This window comes from Ictidomys tridecemlineatus, chromosome 11, assembly GCF_052094955.1.
Source record: "Ictidomys tridecemlineatus isolate mIctTri1 chromosome 11, mIctTri1.hap1, whole genome shotgun sequence".
In the NCBI taxonomy this organism is placed as follows: Eukaryota; Metazoa; Chordata; class Mammalia; order Rodentia; family Sciuridae; genus Ictidomys; species Ictidomys tridecemlineatus.
Genome location: NC_135487.1, coordinates 14,347,330 through 14,360,270, shown reverse-complemented (window position 1 = coordinate 14,360,270; position 12,941 = coordinate 14,347,330). Strand labels below are relative to the sequence as shown.

Here is a 12,941-nt window from a genome sequence, read left to right as displayed (position 1 = left end):
CCACTGTCCCCACTGCCCCTGGCTGACCTGTGACCACTGCAGGTGTGACAGTGACCACACCGTCCATGTCGGGCGCTGGCTCCTACCTGGCGCTGCCCGCCCTCACCAACACTCACCACGAGCTGCGCCTGGATGTCGAGTTCAAGCCGCTGGCACCTGAAGGCATCTTGCTGTTCAGTGGGGGGAAGGCCGGGCCTGTGGAGGACTTTGTGTCCCTGGCCATGGTCGGCGGCCACCTGGAGTTTCGCTATGAGTTGGGATCAGGTAAGTACCTGGTACCAAATGCAGGTGAGGCTCTGGGTGCCAAGCCCTGTGCCCTCTTTGGCTCTCGTGCCCCAAGGAGGCGCTAAGGAGCAAATTCAGGAACCAACGCGCCCGCTGCCCCTATCCCTGCACGTTTCCCGTGGGTGGCCTTCAGCAGCCCCTGGTTCCTCCATGGGCAGCCCCTGAGGAGGTCAGAAGCTCCCCTGTATGTGGGGGGACCAGAACCCTGGTGCCCAGCTCCACCTGGCACTCTCCCCAGGCCTGGCTGTCCTGCGAAGCTCGGAGCCGCTGGCCCTGGGCCGCTGGCACCGCGCGTCCGCAGAGCGTCTCAACAAGGACGGCAGCCTGCGGGTGGACGGCGGGCGCCCCGTGCTGCGCTCTTCCCCCGGCAAGAGCCAGGGCCTCAACCTGCACACCCTCCTCTACCTGGGCGGCGTGGAGCCCTCAGTGCCGCTCTCCCCGGCTGCCAACGTGAGCGCCCACTTCCGCGGCTGCGTGGGCGAGGTGAGGAACCGCCTGTGAGGACGAGCAGGAGGGGAGGGGACAGACTGGGCCAACCTGCAGCTAGCCCTGGTCCTGGGGTCACCCTCTCCCCGCTCCCCCTGCACTTTGGTTTCCCCTCCATAAAATGGGGATAATAGGCAGCACGGTGGCACAGCCTGTGACCCCAGCGGCTCTGGAGGCTGAGGCAGGAGGATCATGGGTTCAAAGCCAGCCTCAGCAATGAGGAGGTGCTAAGCAACTCAGTGAGACCCTGTCTCTAAATAAAACACAACACAGGGCTGGGGTGGGGCTCAGTGGTCGAGTGCCCCTGAGTTCAATCCCTGGTACCCCCCAAAAAAAGATATATATATAGGAATGCTAGTCCCCACTTGGAAGGACCGTGCTGGGCATCGGCAGGGTGGACGGGTGTTCTTGGCGCCTGGTTCCCGGCTGCCCTCCGCTGTGCCCTTCTCTCTGCTGCCTCATCCATCTGCATCCCTTTAGTCCCTCCATGTCCCTGTGCCCGCAGGTGTCTGTGAATGGCAAGCGGCTGGACCTCACCTACAGCTTCCTGGGCAGCCAGGGCATCGGGCAGTGCTACGACAGCTCCCCCTGTGAGCGCCAGCCCTGCCAGCATGGCGCCACGTGCATGCCCGCTGGCGAGTACGAGTTCCAGTGCCTGTGTCAAGACGGCTTCAAAGGTGCAAGAGCTGCCCGGGACGTTGGGGACACAGGTGGTCAGCGGCACCTCTAGCTCCTGCCCACCTACCCACCTCTGCCCTGGCCTGCAGGAGACCTCTGTGAGCACGAGGAGAACCCCTGCCAGCTCCGGGAGCCCTGTCTGCATGGGGGCACCTGCCAGGGCACCCGCTGCCTCTGTCTCCCTGGCTTCTCTGGCCCACGCTGCCAACAAGGTACCAGGCCTGCTTCTGTCCACCTCCCTCTGGGGCCCAGGGGCTGGACACCCCAGGTGTCTGTACCCACCAGTTAGAACCTCCCCTTCCCCACAGGCTCTGGACATGACGTGGCAGAGTCCGAGTGGCATCTTGAAGGCAGTGGGGGTAACGGTATGTACTTGCTGTGGCCAGCCAGAGCAGCCATTGTCCCTTCAGCCTCAGTCTTCCAGTTACCCACACCCTCAATTCCACAAAACAGGCCTTGGAGGGACTTACCAGGCGCAGCGCCTGTAATCCCAGTAGCTCTGGAGGCTGAGGCGGGAGGATCACAAGTTGAGCAGTTATCCTGGGTGCTTGGTGGAGAGTAGCAGAGTGTCCTGCCCTTGCACCTGCCAGGCCTGTGCTGCCCGCTGGCTTGCCAGTGGGTCTGAGTGGGTAGTGTTGGGGTGGTGTGGCCCTGGGGCCAGTGGGCCCAGGTTGCAGGCTTCCCACCTGTAAGCCAAGGATCACCTGGGCTTGGAACAGCCCGGGGCCAGGGTCTGGGGCAGCCAGCTGTCCCTGTTTGCTGAGGACTAAGGGTTTCAGAAGCTATGGGGCTCAAGTCAGACAGACCCTGGTCAACAGGGATCCGGCCCACCCACCATGGACCCTGTCAGCTGCAGGACATAAGAAATTTCAAAGGAAACCGGCTATAGACTGAAATGAAGTTATCAAACCACTTTTTAGATTTGCAACAACGTGCTTCTTTATTAGCACATTCAACAGCAGGGTCTTGTGGTGGTCTGAAGAGCTACCGCTGTTTTCAAAACAGCAGGAACAGAAACAATATTTTAAAACATTTGTAGCTAAACAAAATGGCTACTCTAAGGTGATCAGCAAATATTAGTGACAGGCACAGGCCCCGCTACTACTGCTCTGGTTGGTCACCTCCATCCCTGGCTGAAGAAGTGTCTGGAAGAAGCACAGAGTCAGAGTTTCCCCTCCGAGTTCACAGACCCCAACCGTGTTGATGCCTGCCCAGGTGTCTGGGTATCAGGGACTGCAGGGCCCGAGCCCCCCGGCAGTGGGGTGGAGGGGGGGTCAGGGAACCCCAGGGACCTGATGGGAGCAGGCGTCTCCCCACTCCCTCCCCACCCCGCAGATGCCCCCGGGCAGTATGGAGCCTACTTCCATGACAACGGCTTCCTCTCCCTGCCCAGCCGCGTCTTCTCCAGGAGGTAAAAAGGTGTTGGTTGGGACAGCCTGCCCACCCAGGGGGAGGACAGGCATCTCAGGTTTCTATCCTCTCCCCCCTCCTCCACCACAGCCTGCCTGAAGCACCCGAGACTGTGGAGCTGGAGGTTCGGACCAGCACGGCCAGCGGCCTCCTGCTCTGGCAGGGCGTGGTGAGTGGGCACTGGCCCTGAGTCTCAGGACTCCTGGGCAGAGGCTGGCCTCCTGGAGGCCGGGGCAGAGGGGAGAGAGGAAGGTGAAGGCTACCGCCATAGAGGACCTCGGCTTTCTACGCTGGGGACCCTAAAGACCCTGTGCTTCCTTGGCAGGAGGTGGGAGAGCCCGGCCACGGCAAGGACTTCATCAGCCTCGGACTGCAGAATGGGCACCTGGTCTTCAGGTGAGTCCTGGCCCCTCCCACAGGCAGCTGCCACTCCAAGAGCCCCCCCAACACGGTGCCCGCCTTTGTCAGCCGCACCTCCAGTCCTGCCCCAGCTCACGCCTTCACGGCCTGTGCCCCACAGCTACCAGCTAGGCAGCGGGGAGGCCCGCTTGGTCTCTGAGGACCCCATCAATGACGGCGAGTGGCATCGTGTGACAGCACTGCGGTAAGGATGTGCCCGGTGGGCACCGGAGATAAGGGCCCACGGTGCTTCAAGGGGACAGGATGCCCATGATGCCCAGAGAGGTAGCGCTGAGCTTGGGAGGCCGAGTGTGGAGCAGGGGGCAGCTCCCGGCAGCTCAGGGAAGGCCCTGGAGGCGGAGGCCCCACGAGGGAAGACCCTGGAGCAGGCTCGGGTGGGGTCGGGGCCTGCTCTCCAGAGGGAGGCGCAGGGAGCAGGCGGGGGCTTGTCTGGAGCCTGCCCGGGGGCGGGTTGCTGTGGTTGGGAATTCGGGGCGAGGGCCTGACCCAGTTCCACCGCAGAGAGGGCCGGCGAGGCTCCATCCAGGTCGATGGCGAGGAGCTGGTCAGCGGGCGGTCCCCAGGCCCTAACGTGGCAGTCAACACCAAAGGCAGCGTCTACGTCGGTAAGTGCTGCTGGGCCTTCTGCTGGCAGGGAAGGGAGCTGCCCCCTGCAATGCCCGAGTCCCCTGGAGTGCCCTGGAGTCCCCTGGCCTGCTGGGCTCCTGGGCTTCTGCAGCCAACAGGTCCTCGTACTCCACTCCCCACAGGTGGAGCCCCGGACGTGGCCGCGCTGACCGGGGGCAGGTTCTCCTCGGGCATCACGGGCTGTATCAAGAATCTGGTCCTGCACTCGGCCGGGCCTGGCGCGCCACCCCCGCAGCCCCTGGACCTGCAGCACCGCGCCCAGGCGGGGGCCAACACAGGCCCATGCGCCTCCTAGGCACCTGCTGCCCCACACGGACTCTGGGCAGGGCCCCCGCCAACCACATGGAGTATATTATTATTAATATTATTATGGTGAATTTTTTGTAAGAAACCGAGGCAATGCCACGCTTTGCTGCTACGCCCTGGGCTGGACTGGAGTGGGCACGCCACCCCCCCACACGTGGACAGGCCGCAGGCGGGTGGGCGGGCAGGCAGGAGGGGAGTAGGTTGCCTCCGAAGGCCACCAGGACTCGGGGCCGGCACGGGGGCTGGGTGGAACTGCCCCTGCTCTCCTGCCCACAGGGGGCTTCCCATCATAGAGTTGGGGTGTCATTTGGGCCGCCCTTGGGCACCCCTTCTTCCACAGAGAGCAAACCTTAGCTCACCACCTGGGGCCTAAGAGCAGGCGCTGCAGTGGCCGTGCCCACCTCTCCCCACTGTGGAACCTGCCTCCTCCTACACAGCAGGGCCACCTGCCCTGGCAGCCTCCCCCCAAGCCCTCCGCCTGCACCCCACCCCAACACCCAGCCCAGGGCCCTGCCCTCAGGGGCTGCAAGGGAAACCCCATCCAACTCTCACTGGCAGCTGCCGCGGCAGAGGCCACCCGGAGAGGCCTCCTGCCACACCAGGCCACACCCCCCACTCATCTGGAGGTGAAGGCCCAGGGGATGGGGGGCCTTGGGTCGGGAGGAGCAGTGCCTTGGGCGGGGGAAGCGAGACTCCTGACTGGAGGGGGAGGAGGGGAAGCGACCGCGCTGCCCGCCTGAGAGCCTCAGGGCCCAGCGGGGTCAGCGGGCCCTGGACTGTGGCATTGGACCCCTGGCCTCAGGGTCCTACAAGGGACCCTGCTGTGGTCTTTGTCTTGATTTTTCTTAATAAACGGTGCTATCCCCGCCAGGGGTCTCCTGTGTCTTTGACCAGTCCTGACCCGGCTGCACCTGAGGGTGGGCCAGGGTGGGCAGAGCTGGGCCACAGAGACCCTGGAGTGAAGCAGGGTGACCTCGGTGGGCAAACCCCTCCCTGCCCTGCTCATGGATCCCACAGATAGGAGCCACGGCACAGCTGTCCCCCTTCCCCACGCCACGGGACCAGTTCCTGTGTGAGCTTTACCTCCTGTGACCCTCACACCCGGGCAGCGGGACTTGCACTGTTCTCCAGAGGGGTAGACACAAGTGACCTGTCCAAGGCCCGCCAGCCAGCCAGGACCTGGAGCTCAGGACGTGTCTGGCCCCAGAGCCCACTCTCGTCCCCAGACCCCCACAGCCTCTCTAGGGACGGTCTCCCGATCCTGGAAGGCCAGCCCACTCTGCCGTAGCCCCCCAGGGGCTACCCGGTCAGGACACGTGTGGCAGATGTTGCAGGGTGCACTGCGTTGGAGGCGGAGGCCATGGACCCCAGGTTCCCAGGCCAGCCAGCCCAGGGAGCAGCAGCACCACAGGAGGCCCACGAGGAGGCCAGCAGAGGCCAGCAGCAGAGAGGAGGCCAGCGCCAGCCCCTGTAACCCAGGGCCTGCCAAGGAAAAGGGAGTCCAGTTAGCCGCAGCCTGGGCCCACAGTCCCGTCCCCCTCACCTGGACAGGGACGAGTGTGGGAAGAGCAGGAATGCACGTCACCAACAGCCGTCTGTCTGTCTACCTTCCAAAACTGCGTCCTCCTGGGCAGGGTCCCCGCTTCCTGGGGGGCTTGTCTGGGAGGTGACCTGGAGGGGGTCTGCAGAGCCGAGAGCCAGGGGCTCAGAGGCGTTGTCGTGTGTGCTCCTGGTCCATCTGGGTACTGCAGAGGGACCTGCAGTGGGCAGTGACCGCTAGCACACAAGGGACCGCCCCTTCTGGGTACCTCCTCCTGCGGCCCCTGAGTTGGCCTCTCTGAGTGCTTCCGTTTTACAGGCCACAAAAGTCATTGAGCCTCCAAGCTGAGGTCTCTTGCCAAGGTCACACAGTGGGAGGGGAGGAGGGGGCTTGGACGCCCCCATGTGGGAGCCACTCTGAGTGACCGTCACATACCAGGCGAGCACTCTTCACTGAGCTACAGCCCTAGCCCCGGTTGTTACATTGCTGTCACTACGTTTCCCAGTGACCTGGACGTGGTCCCGGTCCAGGAAGTTGAGGGCGCGTCTTCAGGTGTAGGCGGGTCACCCCTGGGTTGAGCCACACTCACCTGTGCCTTTGTAATCCTGCCCCTTTGCCCTGTTTGGGATAGAATGTTCCATGGAAACGCCCTCTGTGTGTCCCCTTCTCTTACTGTGCCCCTGGGCATGGCCTTCCTAGATGTCAGTCCACCTGCTAGACTCAGCCCCCTCCAACCGACCCCTGGCTTCATTTGAATGGTTTCTCCTCAATAAAAGGGGTCAGCGCGCGCGCGCGCGCGCGCGCGTGTGTGTGTGTGTGTGTGTGTGTGTGTGTGTGTTCTCTCTCTCTCTCTCTCTGTCTCTCTCTCTCTCTCTCTCTTTCTGCGGAGCCGTCACAGGACCCAAAGAAAAAGGTACCTCTGTCTCTTGGGAGGTCATTTCGTGCAGCCCAGTTCCCCTGCAGTGACCCTGCCGCCCCCAGCCTGGCTCCCGAGCTCCTTCTCAGGAGGGGACAGTGCAGAGGCGACCCAAGCACCTTCTGTGCCCTAAGCACCACGGTCTGCAGGGCCCTGTCCCCGCAGTGCCTCCCCCCAGCTCCTGCCGCTCTGAATGGGCGTATCCCCTTTTCTTAGAGAAGGGCCCTCATTCTCCCCCTGTCTCGACAGTGTTTCCAGGCAGCCCCAGCTGCTCCAGGGACAGGGGGAGGGACAGAAAGTCCACGGGCTGCAGCAGGAGGGTCAGCAGTTGAGAGCCAGCCCAGCAACTCAGCGAGGCCCTAAGCAACTCAGCGAGCCCTTGTGTCTAAATAAAATATTTAAAAAGGTGGGGGGAGCGGTTAAGAGCCTCCGGGCTCCATCCCTGGTGCCAAAAACAGAAGAGTTAAGCCGAGTCCTGGCTGCAGGGGAGGGGTGGTCCTGAGAGCTCTGAAGAAGAGCCTTGGACGGTTGTCTCTGGCTTTGTGACCTTGAGCAAGACGCGGACCCTCTCCAAGACCCCGGTTTCTCCACGTGGATGGTTTTGGTGCTGAACCCAGGACCCTCGGACAGACGTCAGGCAGCCGGGTGAGGCCCCGGTTCCAGTGACACAGAACACCTCTCCTTTCGATGTTGCCCGGTGCCGGGGCCCATCCGAGACGGCTGCCACTAGTCACCACGCACGAGCGCTGAACTGGCTCCTCTCGGTGCTGCTCCCACTCCGCCTGCGGCCCGACCTCCTCAGCCCTTCCTGGGGCTCCCTGCCTCCCGCCTCCCCACCTTCTGCCCCAGAGCCTCCCCGGCAGCCGTCCTGCAGGGCCCAGACCACACCCGTCACTGACCTCTACAGCTAGCTGGTGGCCAGGAGCCCTGGTCACTGCCGTCACCACAGTTGTCCATGCCCCAGGGGTCACACACCAGGCTCTGTGGGATGCACCTGCCATTCTGACAGCGGAAGTAGGCTCCACAGGGTCCTGGGGAGAGAGGGGACGGCTGGATGAGGATCCTGGGTCCACAGGGTGTGTGGCCCTGTAGGGAGAGGGGGGTGAGAGCAGAGGGCTGTCAGGAGATCCCAGACAGGAGCATGACAAGGACAGGAGGGGTCAGATGGATGAGGATGAGCCCCTGGTGGTGGCAGCTAACACTGAGGTTCTGTTCTGTGCCAGGCAGGGCTCTAAGCGTCTCACCCCAGCTTACTTAGTCCTCCCAGCAAATCCATGGACTACATACTGCTGTTGACCCCATTTAAGATAAGAAGACTGAAGCACAGAGAGGTTAAGTCCCCTGACCAAGGTCACAGAGCTTGTATGTAAGTCTGAGGCAAGCTGGTTCTAAATCCTGTGCTAATAAATTAACACCGGCACATGGTGGTGCGGGTGGGTCTGCACACGTGTGCACACACTGTTGAGTTTCTCAGTGAGCCTCACACCCCCAGCAAACCCTTGGGTTTTACACTTGCCTTGCACTTGCCCTCAGCTCCTCCTGGAATTCTCTCTCCTGGCAGCCCCTGACTCATGCTCCTCCCATCACTCAAGTGTGACCTTACCTGTCAGCCTTCCCCATCCTGAGGAAGCCCACCCCCCTCACCACACCCCTCCCTCCCTCCTGATTTGGGGTCCTCTGCAGCACTCGCTGCATCTGCAGAGCAGATTCACTGGCTGATTTGCTTATGGTCTCTCCCCACCCAGGTCAGTTGCTGGGGCAGGGAGCTACTTTTTTGTTCACTGCTGTATCCCTAAAGCCGAGGGCAGCCCGCAGCACACAGCAGGTGCTCAGCTAATACTCATTAATGAACAAACGTGCACACGGGAGAGAACGGTGTGACTCCCTGCGCAGGGTCAGGCAGCCAGGCTGGCACACCTGGCATCCCGTGCCCTGGACGAAGCTAGCTCACCTGGGACTGACCATCACCACACTCAGCCGTGCACATGGGACCTGGGCCTGGCCAATCAGAGCATTCCATTTTCTGGCTGCATCAATGGACACATGCCCCATGATCAGATTTGGCCTCAGGACTTTTGCTAGAACTGTAAGAAAACTCACTCGCTCTCTATTTCCCGAGGGTGGAGCTGTAAGGGTGACTGTGGACTTGAAGCTACAGGGTCACTTTGTTGCCAAGTCAAAGAGGAGCTGCCTGAGATGGAAACCTCACAGACTCACACCGTGCACCCACAGATGGACGGAGAAAAGGAATGCAGAGACAGCGCTTGAACTCCTGGATCCAGCTAGACCTGAGCCAATTCCTTAATACCCTGGTGTTTGGAGCCCCTCCCAAACGCTGAAGAGCTGTGACTTTCTTGGCGTGAGGCCACAGAAGTGAGAGAGGAGGGGGCAGCCGATGTCCTCCCCAGCGCAGGAGAGTTGTAACAGGACAGGAGCTTTGGCATCTAGAGCCGACAGGACCCAGAGAGAGGCCCTCTAGACGCTATTAGTCATGGCCCCGGGGATCTAGGGTACTTTATGAAGTTGCTGGGCGAGGTGGCACGGGCCTGTAATTCCAGCAGCTCTGGAAGCTGAGACACAAGGATCACAAGTTTAGGGACAGCCTCAGCAACTTAACAAGGCCCTCAGCAACTCAGTGAGAACCTGCCTCTAAATAAAAAATATAAAGGGCTGAGGATGTGGCTCATTGGGTGAGCGCCCCTGGGTTCAATCCCTGGTACAAATATATGTTTCTCATATAGTTTATCCCAGAGCCAGCAACTGTGGTAGCAAAGGGGGTCTAAAATCCGAAATTCAGAGCATGCGCAATTCCAGGGAGGAAGAAAGGAGACATTTGACTAAGGGGACAAATGAGACAGCGTGGGTGGGCGTGTTCCCACCAGCTCGCTGTGACAGGGCTGCCCAGGGCCCACTGTCAAGGCCTGGTTCTTCCTGACCCTGTGCTGGCACGAAAGTGCTCACCGTCCTGTTAGTCCTCTCACTGGGGATTTCCTGGGAATGGCCATAAAGCTTCCAGGCTTTGGGAGCTGATCTGCTCACCATCACTGCAGATGATGGGGCATCAGCAGTGGCTGCAGTCCTAGGAGAACCCGCCAGGGCTAAAACCTCAAACTCAGTTTAAACTGAAGAACATCTTCTGGCATGAAAGGTCAGCAGCTTGACTTGTGGGTGGGGAGGTCTCGGGCGCCCAACCTTCTGGGCCAATTCCCACCTATGATGCGAGGGTAACAGTTCTGGCCAGAAGCCAGGTGCAGTGGCACGTGCCTATAATCCCTGGGCCTGGGGAGGCTATAGCAGGAGGATCTCAAGTTTGAGGCTAGTGAGAACAAGGTAGTGAGAACATCTCAAAAATTTAAAAAAATAATAATAACACTGGCCAGCAGAGTTGCTGTGAGGCCTGCCGGAGCCCAGCGGACCGGCGCAGTGCTTAATGAACCAGGACCATTAACTTCCCCTCCCAGAGGCCCCTGTTGCTCCAGTGTGTGTCCATTACTTGCAATCACCAGAGGCCTGACCATGCCCTCTGCAAACCTCTGAAGGGCTGAGCAGGAGAGAGGACCAGTGTGTGACTCGTTTAAGTGTGTAAAGTGGCACTGCCTGTGCATAGGTGTGTAGGACGTGAGTGGTGTGTTGCATGGTGGAGGGTGGGGTGTGCACTTGGTGAGCTGTGTGAGTGTGCACGGCTGTGCCCGCAGCTGTAGGGCGGCCATCTGGTGGAAGCCAGATTCACGGGGTTCTTTGGGTCTGGAATGTCCCTCACTGGGACACCCCACCCTGCCCCCTGGTCACCACCTCCTACCCTCTGTCAGGACCCATGGCCCTCTACCTGCTGTGCCCCCACCTTGCCCTGCTCTCTGCAACCCGTGTGCTGGGCCCTCTACTGCCCTTCAGCCCCAACTCACCCAGCCGGAAAGAGGTGACTTCACCCACAAAGTCCACGCGGGGCTGGCGGCCTCTAGTGACCAGACGCAGCCCTAGGGAGCTTCCCGAGGATGCCACCGGGGCCGGGATGGTCAGGCCGCAGAGGGGAGGCCCCAGGGGCCGGGGCGCCCCCGGCGGCCCCTCGTAGAACTGCAGGTAGGAGCCAGGGGCGCACGGGTCTGCGGGCGCCAGGGAGGAGACGTTGGGCTCCTGGGCCCCCGAGGTCAGGCTGTAGACCAGGAAGAAGTGGAATTGGAAGCGGATCCTGTCGCCTGCGGCTGTTGCGTGCATCCAAAGCACGCAGTCCGTGTGCGGAGCCACGAAGTAGAACTTGCGCGACGCGGAGTGCGAGCGCAGCAGCAGCGCGTCCCCGCGCCAAGCCTGCCCGCACAGGTCCACCAGGTCGGCTGCGGGGAAAGGCAAATCCCGGGTCAATTCCAAACCTGAGCCCTCTGTGACCCCAAGCAAGTGTCTCACCCTCTCCGTGGACACATTTGGGTGCTAAAGGGACTAAGTTTTATGCTCCTAATCTTCTTTGCCAGGCTTGGGAACGGGCTGGTAACCTGGTTCTGAACAATGAGACTGAAGGAAAATCTGCTGGGAGACCCTAAGTTTCCTAGGTTTTCCTCCCCATAAAAAAGAGAGAGTGCTGTGTGGTGAGGAGTCCCTTTTTCTTCAGGCTTCTGAAACGGTTGATTGAGGGTGTGATGTCTGGAGCTGCAACAGTCATCTTACAAGGTGAGGTGGTGAGAATCACAGGGAAATGCTCACACAGTTGAGCTGCTGACTTAGCTCTGGAATCACCTACGGCCATTTTTTTTTTTTTTTCCAATACTGGGGATTGAACCCAGCCTTGCTTTACCACCAAGTTACAGCCCCAGTCTTTTTTATGTTTTGTGTTGAGCAGGGTTTCACTAAGTGGCTGAGGTTGGTCTTGAACTTTTGATCTTCCTGCCTGAGCGCCCCCCCTAATTACCAAGATTATAGGCAGGCGTGTGCCTCTGCGTCTAGCTTCTGCTTTTCGTAAGGGAAACAGTGTCTTTACATTTAAGCTCCATCTAGTATGTGACTTACAGACCAAAACGTCCCCCTCTAATTGCGAGGATTAGATGGGAAAGTGTGTAAGTGTCCACACTAGGATGACTTTTCTAAGCGCAGGGAGGGAAGAGGAGGTGGGTCACCCCGGTAAGGCGGGAGCTCCAGTGGGTGCTCCAGGACCAGCCAGGATGATGGGCTTCCTGGAGAAGGTCTCTCCCTGGCTCAGGGTGTGTCTGTGTAGACCCGCTGTTGTCAGAGCCTGCTTGGAAGGAGGGAGTTCAGAAAGGGAAGAAACTGGACCAGGGTCGTGCTCAGTGCTAGGGCTCTTGCCTAGCGTGGGGGAGGTACCGCATATAAATAAGTAAAATCAAATTTAAAACGTGAGGAAATTGGAGCTGGGGTGGCGGACAAGCCCGTGAACCCAGTGACTTGGGGGGCTGAGGCAGGGGACACAGGTGCCAGGCCAACCGGGCAACTCCGTGAGACCCTGTCTCAAGATAAGAAACAAAAAAGGGCTGGGGATGTAGCTCACTGGTAGAGCACCCCTGGGTTCAGTCCCCAGAAATAAATTTTTATATAAAAAAAAGTAGAATGACCTTGTAAAGGTCGGGCGGGCAGAGCTCGGGGGAACTGTGCTCGCCTAGCTGGGCGAGGCCCTGGTCCTTCTCTAGTATCAGGAAGGGAAAAGAAAAAAAGGAGGAAGAAAAAGGAAAGAGTGAGTCGATTAGGCCACTCCCTGTGCCAGGCAGAGGGCCTGGTGTGGGTGGCCTCGTCGTGTAGGCACAGTGGTGGTCCCTGACGCTTGTCCTGTCTTGTCCTTTTTAGGTCTGGGTAGGAACCAGGGCCCGGCTCACCCCAGGCCTTGCCTCACCACCAGGTTTACCCAGCCCTTTGCTGCAGGACCCGAGACCTGGAGGGTTGAAGGATGAGGAGGGGCAGGGACGTGTCACAGGCAGGGTGCACAGACACCTGATTCCCAAGCCACGATAGTTTGCATTTCAAGCAATTGTCCTGCCTGCCCCCAGGCCCCTGCTTCTGGGTGACTTGGAGCTCTGGCCTCTGGAAGGGTTTGGGGTGGACATGGGGATACCAAGCAAGACCGGGCACAGGGCTTCCCGGCCCCTTCCACTCAGGGGGGCCCAGTCCCTCGGGCTGAGTGTGGACTGGGGGGACACAGTCTCCAGAGTGACGGGGCTGAGCCTCCTGGGTGCCCTGGCTGGGCCCACACTCACCTGTCTCCGGAGCGGACGCAGCCAGGGCGGCCATCCCCAGCAGGAGCAGCCTCCGGGGCAGGAGCAGCCCACAGGTGGCCAT

The 12,941-nt window shown here is 60.5% G+C and overlaps 2 protein-coding genes across 3 annotated transcripts in view; one reads left to right on the top strand and one right to left on the bottom strand.

Moving 5' to 3' along the window:
• Hspg2 (heparan sulfate proteoglycan 2) overlaps positions 1-5,082 on the top strand; it is a 90,119-nt gene extending 85,037 nt beyond the window's left edge. For both annotated transcript variants that reach the window (XM_078025538.1, XM_078025537.1), the window contains exons 87-97: positions 43-264; positions 524-768; positions 1,277-1,448; positions 1,539-1,661; positions 1,758-1,814; positions 2,785-2,860; positions 2,950-3,028; positions 3,185-3,255; positions 3,380-3,463; positions 3,781-3,884; positions 4,029-5,082. In XM_078025538.1, the coding sequence (XP_077881664.1) occupies positions 43-264; positions 524-768; positions 1,277-1,448; positions 1,539-1,661; positions 1,758-1,814; positions 2,785-2,860; positions 2,950-3,028; positions 3,185-3,255; positions 3,380-3,463; positions 3,781-3,884; positions 4,029-4,201 (1,406 nt within the window). In that variant the 3' untranslated portion in view covers positions 4,202-5,082. The remainder of the gene's footprint in view (positions 1-42; positions 265-523; positions 769-1,276; positions 1,449-1,538; positions 1,662-1,757; positions 1,815-2,784; positions 2,861-2,949; positions 3,029-3,184; positions 3,256-3,379; positions 3,464-3,780; positions 3,885-4,028) is intronic.
• Positions 2,363-12,941, bottom strand: Ldlrad2 (low density lipoprotein receptor class A domain containing 2). Its single transcript, XM_040288074.2, has 5 exons — positions 12,860-12,941; positions 10,571-10,996; positions 7,568-7,699; positions 5,820-5,969; positions 2,363-5,694 (listed from the first exon to the last, which is right to left on the bottom strand). Exons 1-5 carry the CDS (start codon positions 12,939-12,941, stop codon positions 5,399-5,401), a joined length of 1,086 nt encoding a protein of 361 aa, XP_040144008.2. The 3' UTR covers positions 2,363-5,398.

Coding starts and splice junctions, on each gene's coding strand:
- Ldlrad2 (XM_040288074.2), bottom strand. CDS start 12,941: ATGGCCACCTGTGGGCTGCTCCTGCCCCGGAGGCTGCTCCTGCTGGGG. Junction 7,700..10,570: donor AGTCACCTCTTTCCGGCTGG/GTGAGTTGGGGC, acceptor CTCTCTCCCCAG/GACCCTGTGGAGCCTACTTC. Junction 5,970..7,567: donor GCCACCAGCTAGCTGTAGAG/GTCAGTGACGGG, acceptor TGCCCACTGCAG/GTCCCTCTGCAGTACCCAGA.